General features: G+C 34.5%; 5 protein-coding genes across 5 annotated transcripts; 4 read left to right on the top strand and 1 right to left on the bottom strand.

Annotated features, from left to right (window-relative positions):
- On the top strand, window positions 4-1896 carry LOC105155936. Its single transcript, XM_011071919.2, has 2 exons — window positions 4-145; window positions 1274-1896. Exons 1-2 carry the CDS (start codon window positions 4-6, stop codon window positions 1681-1683), a joined length of 552 nt encoding a protein of 183 aa, XP_011070221.1. The 3' UTR covers window positions 1684-1896.
- Window positions 2311-5450, top strand: LOC105160563 (probable LRR receptor-like serine/threonine-protein kinase At4g31250). Its single transcript, XM_011078037.2, has 3 exons — window positions 2311-3267; window positions 3747-4295; window positions 4378-5450. The coding sequence occupies exons 1-3, from the start codon at window positions 2607-2609 to the stop codon at window positions 5043-5045; spliced, it is 1878 nt and encodes a 625-aa protein (XP_011076339.1). The 5' UTR covers window positions 2311-2606; the 3' UTR covers window positions 5046-5450.
- On the top strand, window positions 5906-8172 carry LOC105160485. The gene is made up of 3 exons (XM_011077914.2): window positions 5906-6072; window positions 6173-6304; window positions 7953-8172. Exons 1-3 carry the CDS (start codon window positions 5950-5952, stop codon window positions 8037-8039), a joined length of 342 nt encoding a protein of 113 aa, XP_011076216.1. The 5' UTR covers window positions 5906-5949; the 3' UTR covers window positions 8040-8172.
- Window positions 13816-14907, top strand: LOC105160396. The gene is made up of 2 exons (XM_011077792.2): window positions 13816-14187; window positions 14307-14907. Exons 1-2 carry the CDS (start codon window positions 14020-14022, stop codon window positions 14850-14852), a joined length of 714 nt encoding a protein of 237 aa, XP_011076094.1. The 5' UTR covers window positions 13816-14019; the 3' UTR covers window positions 14853-14907.
- On the bottom strand, window positions 16215-19790 carry LOC105160317 (basic leucine zipper 9-like). The gene is made up of 6 exons (XM_011077677.2): window positions 19396-19790; window positions 17634-17754; window positions 17338-17500; window positions 17175-17250; window positions 16942-17067; window positions 16215-16676 (listed from the first exon to the last, which is right to left on the bottom strand). The coding sequence occupies exons 1-6, from the start codon at window positions 19624-19626 to the stop codon at window positions 16464-16466; spliced, it is 930 nt and encodes a 309-aa protein (XP_011075979.1). The 5' UTR covers window positions 19627-19790; the 3' UTR covers window positions 16215-16463.

Genomic DNA, 20970 nt, shown 5'->3' with positions numbered 1-20970 from the left:
CCGATGGTGGAGGCGGAGGAGGATGAGGACGAGGACGAGGAGGCGGCTGCGGCGGAGGAGCAAGAGGAACAAGTAGTTATGGAGACTGACCCGGACTCCGACCCGGAAGCTCAGGGCCGTGTGACCAAGTTCTTATTCGAAACGGGTAATAGTTTTTGGTCAAGTTTCAAATTTGTATAAATATGAGCACGGTACAATGTAGGCGTTGTTGCTTGTGAATTATGATAGTTTATTTTACTTGGAAAATACTGAATAAGGATGATGGTATACATAGTTTAGTTTTCGAATTGATTCCAATTAATGAAGAACATGAGGTGGAATTTATAGGAAGCAACTTGGTAGAATGCATGATTGTAATACTGTGCTTAGAATTTGCTGCTTTTTTCTAGTAGAGTCGGTATGCATAAGCCCTTATTAGTTTCTAAAATCTTGGAAGCTCTTTAAAGCATCCCTCTTTGTTTGTTTGGTAAGAAATAGAGGCATTCCAAGAAATCATACAGCTTCTTTTCTAAATACATAAATTGCAGTTGGCCTTAAATTCACATGTTATGACTTGGATGCAACAGTTATTTGGGTGATTGGGATTATCTTGAAAAGGTGTATTTTGTTATCACGTAATTCTAGGATCCCGGGAGCAAAGAAGTTTGGATTCTTGTTAGTTAAGTTCTAGGTTTCTGCATGTGTCATTGTTGTACTTCTTAGTAATTCCAAAGGCATCGTTCCTTTGGAGATTTGGACCAACTTGCTGAACCTATTACATATTAATAGAATTTGTATGATGGCAGATGTCTCCTTCATCGAGGACAAACTAGTCAAATGTTCATTTTTGGAATGCTGTCTGATGCAATATTACATAGCTTGCGAATGTAAGCTGAGCACTGATTAAGGTGGTTACAGTTTTCTTATACCAAAGGGGAACTAACTGTTCGGATGGTCACTTGTGACTTAAAAGAAATAAAATTTGTTTATTTGAGAAACTTATTTTAGAGACTGATATATATGTGTGTGTGTGTATATATACATATGCATAAATTGGCCTTTTTGAAGGAGGTATCATTGCTCTGGTAGGGCTTGGCTGTTCGAGGAATTCCATTTGTGACAATGAATTCTTCCCAACTTGTGCTCTGGTCGCATCAGTCTAGTTCTCTCAATATTTTATCTTCATTCAGAAATGGCGGTAGATGTCATCAAGAGCACTGTTCTCTGTACTCTTGTAAATGCACCTTTACAATATCTGTAGCATGTTCATCTTAAGTCAATCTTGTATTATTAGGTTCCAAGAAGCAAAGGCGCAGGATGAAGCGTCAAAAGCGGAAACTTGAAACCCTAAATCCCTGGGGATACTTCACCAGTGCAAAGATAAAGCATGAAGAATCGAGTAGCATAAATCAAAATGTGGGAAACACAAATAAAAACATCGTTGCAAGTGCGGTCGACGAGACTAATGCAGACGCGAAAGAGCAAATAATGGCTACAGTACTGTGGGAGAATGCACTACGTATTAATGCCATACTGGAAGGGAACCTAGCTGATGATGTAGATTATAAATTGTCGGATTTGAAGAATGCTGATGCTGTACAAATTGATGTTACTAGACGCCAAGGTGATAAGCTTATTGATTGTCTCGGAAAGATTTCAGCAACTCTTAACCAGCTTTGTGATTTAGTCCAGAAATGCAACTGATTTACACTATTCTGTCATTTGTATATTTTCTTGCATTTTGTAAATATGTTGGTACCCTCCAAATCATTTTTTTGGTTCAAATTGGTTCAAAAAGGGTCCTGGGAATGTATTGGGGGTGGAAAGGTGGTTATTTGGGGTGCTGAATTTTAGCATGTACTGTCCTATGTATGTGATAACTCTTAACAAGCTTTGAAGAGTTACAGAGTTTAACCTCATCACCTATGTTCTATTATGTTTCTCAAGTGAAAACTGACATGAAAATTGGGCTTTTTTAATACCAAAGAAATGTCTTAAACCATTTCTTGAAATAAAAGAAATCTTTTGGTTCTTACTAATTGAAAGGACAAGCAGGTGATATAAAATGGACAAAAGAATAGTGGGATTATCACCACCCCCTCCCCCCTCCCCTACAAACCAAAAAAGAAAAATACAAAGCAGGACATTTTACAGATCATATATAGGCTGAATGCCCAAAATTGGAATCATCGGCAAAGATGGGTACAACATGTTTCTCATCAAGTACTGTTCTTTTTCTAACATTAATTTATCGGTGATATTGCAAGTTTATGTGATAGTTCCACTTGAAAGAACAAGCACAGAACCGATAACTAAGGCAAAATAATCCATCACCATTTACAAGGAAAAACAAGTCAAAATACCATATATATTCTAACTAGTTATCACCACTCCACCAAGAAATTCAATCAACTTCCAAAACTTGCAGTGAAATAAAACCATAATTTAAACAAATAAGCCGGCCAAGAACAGCTAATCCTTCTGGCCGACTTTGTCAATCCCACCACCCCAATATCTTTCTGATCTTCAACCGTATCATCCCCTCCTCTCTACAAAACGTTCTTGATCATCTCATCTGATTCTCCCATTGTTTCGACCCTCATCCAACTAAGAGCACTAAGGTTTTCATGGATCGTAGTACTCCTTCTTGGTTCATCACCCTCTTGATGCTGTCATTATGTGCAATCCCAGCATCATCGCAGGACGACACGGCCTATGCCAAATCCCTCCTCAAGTTCAAAGAATCTCTGACTAATGTTACCATGCTCGATAACTGGAGAGAACCGGTCCAGAAGTTGTGTTCTTGGAACACCCCTGTTTGGAATGGCTGCTTGTGTGTGAATGATTCTTTTTGGGGACTAAAGCTTGAAGGGATGGGGCTAGGAGGAAAACTCGACGTTGACTCACTATCAGAACTGCCGCTTCGCAGCCTAAGTGTTATGAACAACAACTTTTCAGGGCCATTTCCAAGTAACATAAACAAGCTTGGAAAGCTGAGAGGTCTGTTCTTGGCTAATAATAACTTCAGTGGTGAGATTCCTGATGATGCCTTTTCAGGGATGAGGGCTATGACAAAAGTGGTGTTGGGAGATAACTCTTTTATGGGGAAAATTCCTATGTCTTTGTTGGGATTGCCTAGGCTGGTGGACTTGCAGCTTCAGGATAATCAGTTTAACGGGCGCATACCGGACTTTTGGCAGGCGGATTTGAAAGTGAATTTCTCTAACAACAAGCTCGAGGGGGCGATACCAAACACACTCAGAGACCAGAATGCAAGCTCATTTTCTGGTAGGTTTTTAAACTTTTGTGATCAAGAATCTGTTTTATCTTTACCCGTCTTGATTTCTTTTTTTAGGTTTTCGATGATTTTCAAGAAGATCACCAAGGCTTTCAGTTCATTTGATGATTTTCATGTTTGTTTTTAGTCAGAACTTATGTTTAACAAGTAAATATCCATGAAACAACTGCAACTGGAAGTATATTTTTTCTGTATTGCATTGCACTTTAAGGATTCTCTGCCTGTCACATGTGATCTTCCAAGATCTGGGTTGTAAAGTAAACATCAGAAGAATAATTTGAAAGATAGATAATATTTTAGATCCTTTAAGTAAGATGATAGCTCAACAAGTAATTGGTCTGCACGTTGTTTATAAGGCACTGCCAACCTAATGCAGGGTCAAACAGTTGATGAAGTGAGTAATCAATCAAGAAGATGAAAAGAACAACTTCTCATATATTTTCTTGTTTTTCAACGTTTGGTCAATCAGGAAATCTTAACCTATGTGGTGAGCCACTGGATCCATGCAAAAGAAAGAATTCGACCAAGAAAATCGCGATCATCATAGCTGCTGTGGTGGTATTGGCATTAGCAGCCTTCATAGTACTCTTCGTCTTCTACCGTAGGCGCCAAAAGCCTCTAAAACATGAAAAATCAGTTGACCATCTCCAAACAGAAGAGCCAAACAAGGGTACCGTAACTTACAAGAACAGTGAACATGGAAAACTGTACTTTGTGAGAAATGACACGCAGAAATTTGAGTTGGAAGAGCTGCTAAGGGCATCTGCTGAAGTCTTGGGAAGTGGAAGCTTCGGCTCTTCTTACAAGGCCGTACTTTTCACCGGCCAGACGTACGTCGTGAGGCGGTTCAGAAACATGAGCAATGTTGGAAAAGAAGAATTCTATGAGCACATGAGACGGCTGGGGAGGCTAACGCACCGTAATCTACTGCCTCTTATAGCTTTCTATTACAGGAAAGAAGAAAAGCTCCTGATCACTGATTTTGTTGAAAACGGCAGCCTGGCTAGTCTGCTTCATGGTAAGCTATATGAATTCTGCAATAGATGATGAGATTTTTCATGTACACGAACTTAACACGTTTGAATCCTCCTGATCAACAGGCAAAAGAACTCCTAACCAACCACTGCTCGACTGGCCGATGCGCTTAAGAATCATCAAGGGTGTTGCAAGGGGATTGGCCTACCTATACAAAGAACTCCCAATGCTAACTCTGCCTCACGGCCACCTGAAGTCATCAAACATTCTTGTCGACGCAACATATGAACCCCTTCTAGCTGATTATGCACTAGCACCTGTGATCAACAAGGACCATGCCAAAGAATTCATGGTGGCCTACAAGTCTCCTGAATCCACGCAAAACGACATGGTAACAAGGAAAACCGACGTATGGAGCCTAGGGATACTAATACTAGAGCTGCTGACAGGCCGGTTCCCGGCTAACTATCTGAAGCAAGGCAGAGGGCCTAGTGCTGATTTGGCTAGTTGGGTTAACTCTGTTGTGAGGGAAGAATGGACCGGTGAGGTGTTCGACAAGGACGTAAGCCTAGCACGCAACGGGGAAGGCCAGATGCTGAGGCTGCTCAAGATTGGGATGTGTTGCTGTGAGTGGAATGTGGAGAAGAGGTGGGGATTTAGAGAGGCAGTTGAGAAGATTGAAGAGTTGAAAGAGAGGGATAGTGATGATGACTACTCTTCTTATGCAAGTGAGGGGGATTTGTACTCCTCCAGAGCAATGACTGATGATGATTTCTCATTCTCTAAAGCATGAAAATTTTTGGGAAAATGGTGGCAACAATTTAGTCCACATGGTTTACTTCTGCACTAGTTGATCAGGTAGACATGTTGTTTATTGCAAATTCTTGATAATTACATCCACGCTCCTTGATATTTGTGCATATTATGAATAAAATCCATCATTTTTAGAAAATTATACCAACACCCCAATAGTCATGTTTTCCAAATTGTAGATTCATTCTTGACTGTGGTATTCAGAGAGGAATCTGTAATGTGAAACATGAATGAAAAGGGTGTGGTGCTATTTTTAAAAATTGAGGGATTTTTTAAGTAATATATCTAAACTTCAAGGGTATAAGTATAATTATCAAAAAGTTCTAATTTGTTATTCTTTTATAAAGTTTATATAGACAGTTTGTTTATGAGCTGAGGACAATGGTCAAAACTATGTTTTATGTTGTAATGATCCAAGATCTTTTCTTCCTTCTTTTCACTCCATTTGAACAATAGCCTCATTCTTCTTTAAGAGGCAATTACATGATTACGTCAATGTCTTAATTAAGTGAATAATATACTGGTTCAATCAATACATAGGTATAGTTAAGAATATGAAACAAATTACAATAAACTTATATAAAGTGCAACAAATACGCACACGTCCTGAAACCCAAATTCACGACCTCAAATTTATTCATGAGACCTCAATCTTAACCAATAGACTAAGACATCATGGTCCTCTTTTTTTTCTTCTAAATTCAAAATACACGATTCTTGAACTTTCCTTAGGCATATTTATAACCACAAAAAGCGTAGTTTTGGGGCAAGTTTGTAATAAAAAAGACGCAGGGGACTATTATAGGACCACAAAGGAGTGGCTATGGATTGAGATAAAGGGTGTGGTGTTGATGTGATGAGAACTCTTGCCCAAAAAATAAGCTATGGCTCTCTCTATGAACATTGCTACTGCCAACACTTTGAAACTCAACTTTCCTACAAAACAAGTAATATTTCCATGTAATAACTCAACCAAGCCTCCACACTGCATCCCAGTTCAACAACAGGTAATACGGAGTGTAATTACATTTTTGTCCTTGATGATCATAAAGAGTTTGCCTAGTAGAAGTAACTCTAGTTCTTACATCATGGTTTTGCATTTAAAAGGTAGATCCTGGGATTATGTGCGAGTGTTGCAGTGGGAGAGGGTGGCTGCTGTGTGAGTTCTGTAAAGGGCAAAAGGTCAATGTGAAATCAGAGAGCAACAGGATCTACCGTAGATGCCCTTCCTGTAGAGCTGTAAGTATGGTTAAGCTTCTTCATTTACAATTTCTCGGAAAAATTACATACTTAGATCCATAGGATAGGACTTTCAACACTTTTAGTCCTTTATTTTACGAAAATTTCAAATTGGTCCCTAACTTGAGAAAATTAAATATTTGGTCCTCTATTTTATGAATTTATGCGGCTCAATGTATTGAATTTTTTCAATTTTGAGATCATTGTGAAAATCTCATAAAGTAGAGGACCTACTGTGTCGAGTTCTCAATTTTGCGTCCATTATGAAATCCTGTAAAGCATAAATGCGTCTAGTAACTTTTCAACTTTGGGACCATTTTGAAAATCTCGTAAAGTATAGGACTAAAAGTATTGAACCTTATCTTATGGGACTAAAAGTGTAATTTCACCCCATTTCTTGTTCTAGTAATGCAAAATACTACAATGCTATATCCGATCAGAATGGAGTCAATTGTATGACCAATGTACTACACTTGAAGTGTAGTTTGATATACAACTAAAGGAGAATTATCACGTGGCGAATACAGTACATTTTAATTTGGTTCGATTAAAGTTGGTATAAATAATAATTTTCCATAAATATTTATAATACTTGTTCCGTCTCCGACTGATTTGAACCAATTAGATTTCATGTGCCAAATTATACTTACAAGATTTATGATATACCCCCTCATATATATTAACGTATGAAAATGTGTAAGGGTGGTCTGGTTAAAAAAAAAATTATTTGACTTATAATAAATCGGGAGCAAATATTTTCATTCAATGTTTTTATTAATATCAATAAGTCCAGTTAATCTTGACAATGAATGAATCTATTTGATAGACTGCAACATATTCAGTGGTATTAAATACAATTTCTCAAGCTACATAAAGTTTGCGTGTAATTATCACCTATAACGATCCATAACTAAGGTGGTCGTTCAAATGAAACAATCTCTATTTAAATGTAAATTGATCTGACATATTCGTTTTTTGATTTGATTATGATAATATTTTAGGATAATCACACTCCCCTCCTATGAGGTTTGGTGTAATTATACGTAAACCCAATGTAGTTTCGAAAATTACATCCAGCACCCCTAAGATTTGCTTCCGTCTAACAAATAAGTCTCTCAATTAGTCAAAATTCACCAAATTTGCTCATACTAACAAAAAGAAAAAGAAAAAAAAATCTATGTTTACCTCCGATTGACTCATTATGATTTATTATAGGTCAAATACATTTTTTTATGATCAAATCACCTTCACACGTCTTCAAGCATTAATGCATGAGAAGATATATGTCTTCACCGTTATAAGGGTAATTTAGTCATAAAAAAATTATTTGACCTGCAATAAGTCAGTAACAAGTGAATCGGGGGTAAACATCAATTTTAATTCAATTTTTTTTATACAATATCAGCAAATTTGGTAAATTTGGCTAACAGATGGATTTATTTGTTAGATGAAAGCGAACTTCAGGGGTACTAGATGTAATTTTCTAAACTATAAAAAATTTATGTGTAATTACAAAATCTCAGGAGATGGGAGAGTAATTATCCCTAATATTTTAGTGTAGTTTGTATGATATTGAGAGTTATGACAACAGACTTTTGTGGTTTGAAGAGAAGTAGGAGAATGTTAAGTAGAGCGACATTATTTGCAGATCGGAAGCGTATTGTGTTCAAAATGCAAGGTCTACAAATGCGTCACATTTCCAGATCAGACAGATGGAGAGGAGTTCACCTTTTGACCACAAAAGAGTTTGCATTCAACCATCTCTTCTATTTTGCAGATTGGATTTTTCTTGACAATTTTTGTACAAATCACACATTTAATCTTCATTTTTTGCACTATAATTCATTTGGTGTAAAATATTCGTAAAATCCTACGTGTCTTATCAAGGGAAATTCTAATCTATATCAAATTTAATCGAATTTGAATCAATTATCTGACAAATACAATCTATACGTTATGCGATTGATGTACAATTTTTTAAAAAATAACCAATTACATGACAAGTGTATCACATCTGATGTGTGATTGATTTGATTCGTTTGAATCTCGTTAGTCATTTGTAAGCGACTTGGATCTGGAGATGGATTCTTACCAATTAATAAGGGTTTGAAGCCTCAGAGTCTCACTTGTCGAGAGGGGTTTATTTTCCTCCCTCCCTGAATTGTGAGGACACCTACTGTGGGGGAAAAAAAATACAAAAGTTTGAATTCTTAACTATTGGAGGGTTTCTTATTTTTTAGTTTTTTGGGCTAAAAATACAGACCTCTTGTGTTTTAGCGGAAAAGCAGAAAAACCCCTGTAATATGAAAATAGGCTAAATACTCATTCGCATTTTTTTGAAATATTGAACACTCAACACCTGTTCGTTAAATGATATAACACCATTAACTTTTTGAGTGATTCGTCGTGTATGTCCGTACTTTCATAATTGTTTGATATGTGTTAAATGAACAGCAATGTGATCAACTATTTAAAATTCTTGAATTTTAAATTATGAAAATTAATGGTTCAAATTTTAAACCTTTTAGATTTTATGGAATAAATAGTAACAACCATTAGGTCATAATTTCCTTAAGATCAAAAGGTCCATATTAAAATATTTTGAATTTATATCTCTATACTATATAAATTTATAAAAAAAAAAACAATTTACCTAATGAAGCAATTTCAGATGAATTATTTTATTTTATAAATACAGACAGTAAATTGTTACTATTTTTTTTATAAGGAGAATAATCTAATAATTTGTAATATCACAAGAAGGTAAAATGTACTGAACTCTTATATTTATATAAAATAGAACTATTTATTTCACTTTTTAGTAGTTGAAATTAGGTACAATATTTAATAATGTAATTGTCATTTTGCTAATGTGAAAAAGGTGCAAACTTGTGTTGGAAGAGGACTCACTTACATTTACATGTCTTCCCAAATTAATTAGGTATTTCTGTAGTCCACGTTTCTTGATATCACCATTTAGTTATATTATTTTTTTGTATTATTGTATATTTTTATTACAATAATATTAATTATTATTATTTCCAAAATTATTTTCTTCAGATTTTGAGTTCATATGATCTATTTTCATAATATTTTTTTTATCTTATTTAATAGTAGTTTCTGGTCTACTATTTTTCAATACATATTCCAATATAAACGTATTGATGTTTTCATATAGTAATAGAAAAAAATACAAGCAATTCCCTTGTGATATTGCAAATGAGCAAATTACTCCTTAAAAAAAATTTAACAATCCACCTCTCTGTATTTTTAAAAACGCAGCAATTTACCCTCTTATTTTTTATAAAAAGGTAATTTCCTCGTTTACTATATCAAAAGAAAAATAAATTGCAATAAACCCATGTTGTAATTGAATGGTAATATTAAAAAAATAAATTAATTCTTCCTTGGAAATATAATTTAGGTGTTTGTGCACTAAAGGTGGACTTTTTTGGTTGTCAAAGTTGTTAATTAATTAAATAAATAAAGTGAGAGTAGTGGGTTTCTAGGGGGCTAATTGAGAAGGTGTCCTTATCAATGCCTAATTAGCCCAAACATTTGATATTCTTAAAATGACTTTATACAAGCATGTCTTAACTTAATCATCAACCATGTCTTACTTTAATGTTTCATACATAAATATGAGAATATAAGTTCAAATCTTATTAAATATATGAGTATTTATATCATTTAAATTATGTTTTTTGTTGTATTTTAGTTTAACATTTTTTGTTATATTAGTGTGTTGAAAAGTAAACAAGTAAGACATTATACTTTTGACTTAGCATAAATGTAATAGTATTACATATCGATTCTTTTTTTTTATCCAAACCAATCACAGAATACATACATGTCATGTGATTGGTCATTTTTCTCTCAATTGTACGTCAATTACGCGATAAATGTATTATATTTTTCAGAAAATTAATTCAAATTCCAACAGACTCAATCTGAATTAAAATTTTTCTATAATATGGATACATTTATTTTGAAAATTGATTCATGAAGGAATGCGTATGAGAAAATAACGATCGCAGAGCATTTTTCAATGTGGGACAGAATCGAATATCAAAAAATGGAACAAAGTTAGGTTAAGTAGTTATTTTTTATGAATGGTATGTAATTGAAAATGAAATGTTGGTCAAATTGTGTTGGTATGCAACAATGAGTCAGCCTTTGATTCGTTTGTGAGCTAAGAAGAGATCAAATTAGTTAAGAAAAGAATTGATTGGAAACTAATTGTGCATGTTTGTTTAGTGACCTTATTCCACTTAAACATACTTTATGCCTAAAGGGGTCCAACAACAGTTTAATAGTTGAAATTTTTTCTCAAAAATTCTAAGAAAAAAAAAAGGGGGCTAATCTGTAAAGAGAGGTTAATATTTCGGTATTTAAGTCAGTAATGTTCTTACTAAATAAAATAAACGAAAAATTTGAATCTGAATGAGTATATGATAAGTTGTGATGAAATTTGTGTATAATAAACTCAAAACAGCTTAAAAGTGGAGAGAAAGTGTGATTGATAGATGAAAAGATGTCACTCCAAAATGACTGCATAAAGCGTCGTTTTATAGACGATGGTAGAGCAAGATTCGGAGGCTGGTTGCCGAGTGCCTTATGCCGTTGAAAAGCTACACAAGTTGAGTATCTTTCATAAACTTCATTCATGATTCGGATAAATATTAACTGAGATATAACCGTTTTACTATATCTTGTCAAGTCTGGCTATATTTCTTGGATCTGCTACTTGCTGATTAAAATTTGGATTACAGCCAGATCTTTAGGAGTTTGTTGGAGATTTTTTACAATGACTCGGCTACTTGTGTGTCTAGGAGTTCTTCCTGTATGCTACCTGGGCTTGCTGAAATGAACTTTCTCCTTAGGTCTATCATGTTCGTAAAGCTAATGTGGCTCTATGGCTAAAAGGCCCTTGTTCACAGGCTAGTCGGACTGTAGTTGCTGGGTTGTTCAGCTGGAGGCCTACTACTACCATCTTGCTCTTAGGCTCTTAAGATGAATACGGGAAGGCGCATCAATTTTATTATATTTTAATTGAAAATAATAAATTCAAAATTGTCCTCGTTGAGTTTTCTTATAATTACAAATATTTTATTATTGTTTGAAAAATTATAAACATCCCCATACAATTAATAATCGTCTAACAAATATCTCGTGTGTGGCAGCTATTGTAGGGGGCATTTCTTAGATGGCTGTTAATTCCTAGTGAAATATTTATAATTTTTTAAATAATGAAGGGGTATTAACAACTATGACAAATTTCAAATAAATCCATTATAATTTTACCTTATATTTTTTTTAAAAAAAAAGATTAATTAATTATACATTAATACAGTATTAATATATAATATCAAAGCCATGTAATGGGAAACCAATAAGCTTGTGGTCTAATAAAATAAGTTAAAGACACGTGTATGGCACTTAACCATGCGATTGATGCGGTGGGACACCAAAATTAGGTCACATACGCAACGACGTTTTCTTTAATATATATAACTGAAACGAGTTTTAAAATTCAAGACCACGACGCCTCAATTCTTATTAGGTTGGCTGCCTAAATTATGTTTTTCTTTTATCTTTATCCCAAAAACAAAAAAAAAAAAGTTGAATATTAGTTCATCACAATTTATTAAGAGTAATTACACTGTCCTCTTATAAAATTTTATGTAGTTTGAAAATTTGCATTTATTACCTCTCATGTTTATTTCTATTTAATAAATATATTTTTTCATCGCTTAAATTCACTAAATTTATTGATAGTTAAATAAAAAATTATATTTATTCCGACTGACTTATAACTGACTTATTGCAGATCAAATAAATCTTTTTTTTGACCCAACTATCCTTGTAAGAATGATGTATGCCGGGAGTAAATATAGATTTTCATTGAACTTTTTTTTTTATTAATATTTAGAAATTAAGTGAATTTTAATAATATGGAATCCATTTATTAGAAGAAAATAAATATCGAGAGTATTAAATAAAATTTTTTAAAATTATGAAAAATATCGTGTAACTGTATCAAACTTAATTTATAAGAAGACGGTTGAAGACTCGAAAAATCAATTGATACTTAAATTGAAATATTTTAAAATATTAAAAACCCATCCATATATACAAACACAAAAAGTAGTCAGTTCATAAACCACTTGATTATCACCAAACAAGCTTAGATCCACATGCAAACTTAAGATGGAGATTAATTAATATGTGGGACAATGGCATACATGCAGTGAGTTGATCATGAGAAGCGCATGACCATGCATTAATTCCCTCGCCTCGCCCCGCATCTACTTTCCAGGCCATGCATGCTTTCTCCACTCGCAATATCACCCACTCATGCACGCTATGGTGGGTGTTTCCTTTGCTATATATATATATGACCAATATTTTCACATAATATCAGATGTTCCAGTTGCAGTGAAAGTTGGGAGTATCTGAAAGTAAAAGGAAAATTGCACAAGTGATCACTTATTCATGAAATTACTATAATATCCACGGTCTTGGAATAGACATATATATATGTAAGGAGCTTTCAAAGGGCAAATTAATTGGGGTTTTTCAAGGAAATTGAGGACAAAAATGTCTGGGATTAATCTTTAAGTATCCTTACAGGTACTTTCAATTTTTTGATCTATGATAAACTGATAATCAGTTCATTTAAGTTTGGAATAATTATATTTACACTCTTGCTTTATAATTTATTTACCTACATTATTCATATCTTTTACATAATTACAGAAACTACCCCTCTAACAACAAAAAATGTAAGGGTAATTAACCTGTGTAATGTTGTTGACTTTTGTAGGATATATGGGTAATTTTTTAAAAAATAGAGGTAGTTTTGTATAAATAATGTCGCCAGACTTGGTGTATGAGTAAATTTTTTGAAAAAACGGGGATGATTTATGTAAATATACTACAAATCGAAGGATGTAGATGTAATTATTCCTTTATGTATTTACAAGCACCCCTTAAATATGATACTCTCTTATATACCAAAAACATCAAAATTATGAATTTTGCTCGAATCGAATTCGATCACAGTGAATAAATCGTTCACAAAGTGTCAATATATGTTCTAGATAATTAGTCATTACATAATAAATCATGTATAATTCTTGAAATCCAAATCGTAAAAGAATTTCCTATATATTGCATGCTCTCTCTCTCTCCCTCATATTTGTTTTCCTTTTTTGGTTATGTTATACGTTTTGTTTGGTAGAGTAGAAATAGGTGAGGATAAAGCATTAGAGTCTGCGTACCAGTTGGAAACGCAAATACGTACACCGCCATCAAAAGCTAGAAAGCAAAAACAAACAAACAAACAGAACGACCCCCCCAACCCACATGATTCAGACCACGTCTTTTCCTTATTTTTTAATTATTTACTACACAAAGAAGTGGAGGCTTTCCTTTTTCTTCATATTCAATTTTTTTATTGTAAAATCGGTGTTGCTCCCAAACAAGCCCCAACTTTCACTTGCCCCTACGTATATATATACACATATAAACACGTATCTATACGTATGTAAATGTCTCTGTGCGTATATATATGCACAAACCTTAATTCCTTAATCCAGTAATCTAGCTAGAAACTGAATTCAGAAAGGAAGAAAAAACACACACAAACACGTCTACACGCACACAGAGATTGAGTGTGTGTGTGTGTGTGAGAGAGAGAGAGAGAGAGAAAGATGGAATGGAGAAAATGTTATCTGGACTTAATACTAGTACCTCTGGGATTCATGATATGCATGGGTTATCAGGTGTGGCTGTGGCATAAGGTCCGGACCCACCCCTTCTCTACTGTCATCGGAAGAAACGCCCATGGCCGTCGATTCTGGGTCTCCTGTATTATCAAGGTTGGAAAATTGTTTGTCTTCTTCAATGATATTCTTGTATTTTTTTTAAATATATCTATGTATATTATATAGTGAATTTTATAATTAATAATTTATCATACGAAAAAATTGCACCGCAGGATAACGACAAGAAAAACATCCTGGCCGTCCAAACGCTCCGCAACACGATCATGGGGTCCACACTGATGGCCTCGACCTCGATCCTCCTCTGCACCGGCCTCGCCGCCGTCATCAGCAGCACCTACAGCGTAAAGAAGCCTATAAAGGACGCGGTCTACGGCGCGCACGGCGAGGTCATGGTGGCGCTGAAGTACGTCACTCTCCTCCTCTTCTTCCTCTTCTCCTTCATCTGCCACTCGCTCTCGATCAGGTTCATCAACCAGGTTAACTTCCTCATCAACTGTCCGCCGGAAAGCGCGAACGGCGTCGTGACGGCGGAGTACGTGGCGGAGCTGCTGGAGCGGGGGTTCGCGCTGAACACGGTGGGAAACAGGCTGTTCTACAGCGCGGTGCCGCTGCTGCTGTGGATATTTGGGCCGGTGCTGGTGTTCATTTGTTCGGTGACGATGGTGCCTCTGCTCTACAATTTGGATTTGGTATTCATTGCTGAGAAACGGAAATTGGGGAGTGAGAATGGGAATGGAAATCACTGTATAACAGTATGATTCAGAGATCATATTCATTCATAAATAAATATATTTAATCAAAATTAGCGGACTATATTTGCTATTGGCTCTCCTAAGATTAAATGCATTTTTTATCTCATAATTCAAGTTATTTGACGTTGGAGTTCACCTCATCATGCGAGAACAGTGAACTCGTGCGAACAAAAGGATTGAAGTAGATATTTGCCTAAAATACTATTATAAAAAGTTAAAAAGACAAAATTACAAGCAAAAACGAGCCAATAGGAATACAGTAAGCCCAATTTTAAAATTTTACGTGAAATGCATATGCATTTTTTCTGTGTGAAATGTGAAATTCAACGCAAAAAATAATTAAAATCGCAAAAGTTAAAAAGATAAAGGATTAAAATGCTACCTTAAAAAGTTAAAAAAAAATACCAAATTAACTAAGTCACGGGACTAAAAATGCATTTAAGTCGGGATCTTTTATTTTATTTCAAATACACATATCATGTATATAAAAACTACATATTCAATTTTATTTGAACTAATATTTTATACATGTGGTGTTTATATATGAAATAGAATAAACATAGCAGGAATTACAATAGAAAAGCTACTCTGAAAAAACTGATGGGCTTTTATGGAGCTTGAAATTATAATTAATTTTAATTTAATTAGTGAATAAAATGATTTTAATGAGAGTAGAGCTTGATTTGTTGTAAATTAATAATTTACACATATTTTAATGTTTCTATTAATGAAGTCAAAGCTTGAATTTGGAATCCTCAAATTTCGTATTTTCACTTTAAAAACAATTATTTTTTTAAAAGTAATATATGGCTTGTATGTAAATATATAATAGTTATGGGTATTTTACTCTTTTAAGTAAAATATAAGGTTTTTGCCAAATATTCAAACCTCAAGAGAGATAGATGTCAAAAACAAAATTTCAGAGGGGGTGGATGCAAAAAAAACCCATAAATTTATAGCAAAATTAATTCAAACCATCAAATTTTGTCCATTATAAACAAATTAACAGCCGTTGTTGATAAATTATAAATATTTGAATTGGATTTGAATATTAATCTGATCGAGCTCAAAAACAAGTTTGAATTCGATTAAATTTCAGTCGAACTCGAGTAATCTGAAATTTTTTTTAAGTATATTTTATTATTTTCGCACTTAATCAAATCCAACTCCAACTGAGCTCAAAAGCCTATTGAACAAAAACTTTTGATAAAATTTGGTTTGCTTGAATTTAACAATTGAATTTAAACGAGTTTTTTATCGATCGATTTCGACCAATTATCAATTCATTTGATTTATTCTTGAGGCCTAATAGCAACTACTACAGTTCTTGGTTTTTAGGCAATTTTTTTGTAGTCCTGTTACTATGTGTAGAAGGAGTTGTCCCATTAGCTAAATCCATAATTAATATGCAAAATATGAAAAATCTCCACAAGTACAGAAGTCCAATACAGGAGAGAGTAAATTGAAAAAAAAAAAACAAAAAAAGCACACACAGTTGGAGAAAACTAGGCTTTAAAACTACCTACATCACTTTGATGCTGGAGGAGCACCATGAGAGTCCCAAGTCCATATCTCTGCATTAGAGATGATGCCGTTGGAGACGGTGCCGTTGAAGGGCTAGGCATTCTCAAGTCCAACGGGTGATGCTGAAAGCCCAGTAAATGAAGAATTGTCGTCTGGACGACCGGCCATTATTGGGGAGACGTTGTGGTCCATGCGGTTTATGTTGTTATTCATGTAGTCGTGGGGCGTGTTGAGGTAATTCTGAAGTAGATGGCTCAAACTGGATGTCAATGAGCCGCGAGCGACCATGTCTTCGGCTAGTTTCACCTGAATTAGAACATTCAAGTAATGAGAGAGGCTACCTAGAGCATGCACTACTGTGCCTACATGAGTGGAGGTTCGATGCTGTCCGTGTGGATAGTAACTTGAATGTAGAACGTTAGTTCATATATGCTGATGCCAGCATTTCATTTACGAGATCATTATATTCTGGTCTAAATGCTCGTATCCCTTAAGGATTACTGGCTACATGGGTAGCATAAAATTGGGATGTCGATACTCGACTGTAAACAAGCCACAACAGTAATGGTACCTTAGCTCTTAGAGCTTCAACGTCTGATCTAAGCACTCGATTATTCGTCGTGGAATCTTTGAATTGCTGAGTAGCTTCTGCAAGTTGTTTGAACAAGGATGCATTCTCTCCTCGTAATTGCTCAACCTTCATAAAAGGACAAAATTCACTTAATTGTCCGGGAACATCAATGTACGAACGATGTAAGCGATAACTTGAAAAGAAAAGTGTCTGAAAGCTTATGCACACGACACCTGTTGTTCAAGATCTGCTAAATGGGCTTGCTTTCTTCTCCTAGAGCGTCGAGCCGACTCCCTGTTAGAAACCATCCTGAAATGACATTCTCGATTGATGTCAGCTTTCTTGTGCTCGAGTTTTGCACATTCTCTATCCCATTTTCTGGACTAACATGTGTACCTTTTGATGCGCTTGATGTCAACAGGATTCGTGCTTTGTTCACAAGGACCAGCTTCTATCTCCAGGTCGTCTTCATCGGTTTGCTCATGTGACGAACCGCTGCTAGCTCCAACTGCTTGATTATCTCCAACCTTTGAGTTATTGCCCGATATTGGACTATCAACTGCAAAATCAGAAGCCGGAAACTTCAGTGGTCGAGTACTCAAGAATCAGAACATGTACTAAATTTCTTCACTTCTACACGAGTTAAAGAAAACAAAAAACGAGTGCTTTGGAATCTTGCGACGTTCACTTGCCACATATGGATGATTGTGAATCAATCGGTGCTGAAGTATTTGACTGGATAGGATAAATATTCCGGGACCAGAACGGATTATCTGCCAACGAGTTAGGACCAGACGACCCTTTACGAATTTCCTGACATTCAAGAGCAAGCTACATCATAAGCAAAGTCCCTAATGGAAAAGAATAGGTGTGAATTCAATCTGGTCGGAGTAAGAAAAACAGACGTACGAGTAAATCGAGTACTACATAACTGGTTTAATATTGCACGCCCGTAAAGTTTCTTAATGCTTCTAAGTAACTCTGCAATAAAGGTTGCAAAGTTTTATTGCACATGCGAATAATTCATATCACGATTATATTTAAGTAAAAGGTGGTAATAATTGAATCTTATTAAGAATCACAACACTCGGTCAGAGCTATTGCATCTACTTGCAATTGGCAGATTCAATCACACCGACTGCCCACCTACTCTATCATCCATGTGGTGTTTCCACACCGAATCTATTAACCACAGACCATCCCTTTCCCATCGGACATAAGGAATAAAAGTTAAGAAAACAGCTGAAGATGTGAGAAGACAAAACAACATATTTCCAAAAAAAAATTAAACTCAGATCTTTGTCATGTTCTCCTTGCACACCGGCACTGCACATAGGACAGATGTTACGACCAACACCACCACATTTCTTACAACAAAGCTACGCATTCAAGACAATGAAATACTAAAGTAAGAATTACAAGAAAGAATGGTTTTCATCTTTTCTTTCTAACTGGTTTTCCAGAAGAGTGGTTGAAAATTCTTGGAACACTAGAGAATATAAAAAGGGACGGCCAACATCAAAAGTAGGATCCACATAGGATTCATACAAAAAAGAAATCATTATTACAGAAATTACCACGAAAAAGAAAAAGGGGTCAATGTCTTAACATGTTTTCATTTTAAACGGAGAACATTCCACATACAAATATATATATTTATATATATATATATGTCTGTGTGCGCGCAACTTTATTGTGGTAATAGCTTATCTCGACACGAGGATTAAAAATTATTAATGGCTTTCCAATTGCCAAACTGTAAGACAAACGATTGTAAAGCATAAACTTTGATAAAGTTAAGTTTACTTTAACATGTTAACCAAAAAAGAACAACATACTACTTTACTTTAAATTAGCACATATGAATTCTTTGACCAAATATGAAGAACGTATACGAAAGGACAAGCGAACAGTCATTTATTCAAATGTTATTGTTATCTTATAAATTCGCAAAATTTCGACAGCAAAATCGGACAAGTATTATTGACATAGAACAATTAAAAGTTCGATAATTTGATGAACAGGGAATATGAAACCTTTGAATCCTACTGGTTCTAGAGGCAAGTTGTCTACTCCTGCACTCAATTCTTTATTCTTTATGCTTACAACATTAAAAAAACACTACAAGTATGTAATAAACTCCCTATGCTTGCCCAGTCATCATCATCAACCTATCAAATAAATTCCGTAGGTAAAGAAACCTTCGTATTTTTCAATCCCATCAGCACTACATCAAAGATCGTCCCAATTTACACCTAAAAATTTAAAAACAAAAAAGAACATTAAAAGAGAACTCCCAGGTTGCTCTGCCTATGTGATGGTAAGAAAGAACAAGAATCTTCAAGAAAACAATGAATCGAATATTTTCTAACCATGAAGCACTAAACATACACAAAACCTCAATACGAATCAAGAATATGTGTGTGTGATTCTAAAAGGGTGAGATGGACTAACCAGATTCTTGAAAGGTGAAAGCATGTGATCATCAGTAGCATTGTCGAGGGAGAAGAGAGCATGAAAAGCATCAGCAGAGGGTCCAAAGATGTCAGCTTTGTGATGAATTTTGCGGTCATCTTCGGTGGAAGCGAAGAGCTCCTCAAGTGCCAATTCAGACGGGCTTCTCTTCATATCACTGTAACCAAAGATTGAACTGTTCTTGAACACTGTATTTTTCTTATTATCCATTTCGCGCAGACGATCACTATTTTTCTTGCTTCTCTTTTTTCACTTCCTTAGCTGTGAAGAATGGGAGTTCAAGAGAGAGAGAGAGAAAGAGAGAGGAAAGGGGGAAAATGTGAAGAGGGAATTGATGATTATATAATAGAAACAAAGGTAGGTGAAGAACTGAAGAGAGAGAGAGAGAGAAGCAGCCAAAGTGGCTTTCTGATGAAAGAAAAAGGTGGGAATCATTTGCATGAAGAAGTCTCATTCAGATGTACTTCACTTCACTTCACTCTCCTCATTTTACTTCCTTCTCCTCCCACCTTTTATTCAATTTCTCAATATATATACCAACACTTTATTCAAATTTCTTCTAATTTCATCTCCTCTCCTAAAACCAAAAATCTACCACAATTTTATTTTATGGACCAAATATATTATTATATTTATTTTACAAAATTAAATGTGTTAAATTCATAAATTATAAGAACAAAAATACAACACACCGCTGTCGTATGGGACTAAAATGCAATTTCCCCACCAAAATTAAAAAAGTCAATTGAGTTGAGAAAGAAAAAAACATAATAATTATAGGTGATGTAATTTTGTTTTAAGAGTATTAAAATATGTTTGAAATAATACGTGACCAAGAATTAATAAATTATAATTTTTAGGTAATATCTGACATGTTTCATCAAACCTAATCTACCCACCGGACCTAATTAATTAATTCATCAAAAATTATCTTTTTTCTTTTTGGTAATATTAAACATATATGATAATGTGGGGTGGCATTGGTAGAAGCAGTAAATACAAGAAAAATTAGGGTTCATAAGTTATAAAGTGGGGACTTAGAGATGGAGATTGATTTGGATGTGCACCGACCTTCAAAAAGTTGATTGTGCTGTTAACCAAGAATTATTAATACATTGTCATAATCTACTTTTCTTCTGCTGCATATATATATATATATATATAATAAATTATAAGAAATTCTCTTAAAATTTATCAAAATAAAAAAATAAATTCTCATTATTTGAAAAATTATTAATACTCTTTAAAATTAACAATCGTCTAACAAATATCCCTATAATGAGATGTTAAAAGAGAATATTTATTAAGTAATTATTAATATTAAATAAAAAAATTAATTATAATTATGACAAATCTCGTATCAAACAAGTCTTCCTGTGTGTGTGTGAGTGAGAGAGAGAGAAAAAAGAAAAGAGTAATCTCAGCCCACTTTGCTTTTCCAAAAGAGAGAAGAGTGATCTTTTTTATTGCTTTTTCCAGTCCCTTGCAAGTTTGCCTCAGCACTAAGGCATTCACAATACCCAACTTGCCTTCATCAATTATTAGGTAAAGTCT

This window comes from Sesamum indicum, linkage group LG1 (assembly GCF_000512975.1).
Source record: "Sesamum indicum cultivar Zhongzhi No. 13 linkage group LG1, S_indicum_v1.0, whole genome shotgun sequence".
Classification (NCBI taxonomy): domain Eukaryota; kingdom Viridiplantae; phylum Streptophyta; class Magnoliopsida; order Lamiales; family Pedaliaceae; genus Sesamum; species Sesamum indicum.
The sequence above is the reverse complement of the archived record's forward strand: the minus strand, read 5'-3'. Positions and strand labels throughout refer to the sequence as shown.

Excerpts from the sequence above, each read along its gene's own strand:
- LOC105155936 (XM_011071919.2), top strand. The coding sequence starts at position 4 with ATGGTGGAGGCGGAGGAGGATGAGGACGAGGACGAGGAGGCGGCTGCG. Across the intron at positions 146-1,273 it reads CAAGTTCTTATTCGAAACGG|GTTCCAAGAAGCAAAGGCGC; the intron begins GTAATAGTTTTT and ends TTGTATTATTAG.
- LOC105160563 (XM_011078037.2), top strand. The coding sequence starts at position 2,607 with ATGGATCGTAGTACTCCTTCTTGGTTCATCACCCTCTTGATGCTGTCA. Across the intron at positions 3,268-3,746 it reads GAATGCAAGCTCATTTTCTG|GAAATCTTAACCTATGTGGT; the intron begins GTAGGTTTTTAA and ends TTGGTCAATCAG. Across the intron at positions 4,296-4,377 it reads CCTGGCTAGTCTGCTTCATG|GCAAAAGAACTCCTAACCAA; the intron begins GTAAGCTATATG and ends CCTGATCAACAG.
- LOC105160485 (XM_011077914.2), top strand. The coding sequence starts at position 5,950 with ATGGCTCTCTCTATGAACATTGCTACTGCCAACACTTTGAAACTCAAC. Across the intron at positions 6,073-6,172 it reads GCATCCCAGTTCAACAACAG|GTAGATCCTGGGATTATGTG; the intron begins GTAATACGGAGT and ends TGCATTTAAAAG. Across the intron at positions 6,305-7,952 it reads GATGCCCTTCCTGTAGAGCT|ATCGGAAGCGTATTGTGTTC; the intron begins GTAAGTATGGTT and ends CATTATTTGCAG.
- LOC105160396 (XM_011077792.2), top strand. The coding sequence starts at position 14,020 with ATGGAATGGAGAAAATGTTATCTGGACTTAATACTAGTACCTCTGGGA. Across the intron at positions 14,188-14,306 it reads GGGTCTCCTGTATTATCAAG|GATAACGACAAGAAAAACAT; the intron begins GTTGGAAAATTG and ends ATTGCACCGCAG.
- LOC105160317 (XM_011077677.2), bottom strand. The coding sequence starts at position 19,626 with ATGGATAATAAGAAAAATACAGTGTTCAAGAACAGTTCAATCTTTGGT. Across the intron at positions 17,755-19,395 it reads TTTCACCTTTCAAGAATCTG|GAAATTCGTAAAGGGTCGTC; the intron begins GTTAGTCCATCT and ends CTTGAATGTCAG. Across the intron at positions 17,068-17,174 it reads TAGCAGATCTTGAACAACAG|GTTGAGCAATTACGAGGAGA; the intron begins GTGTCGTGTGCA and ends CCTTTTATGAAG.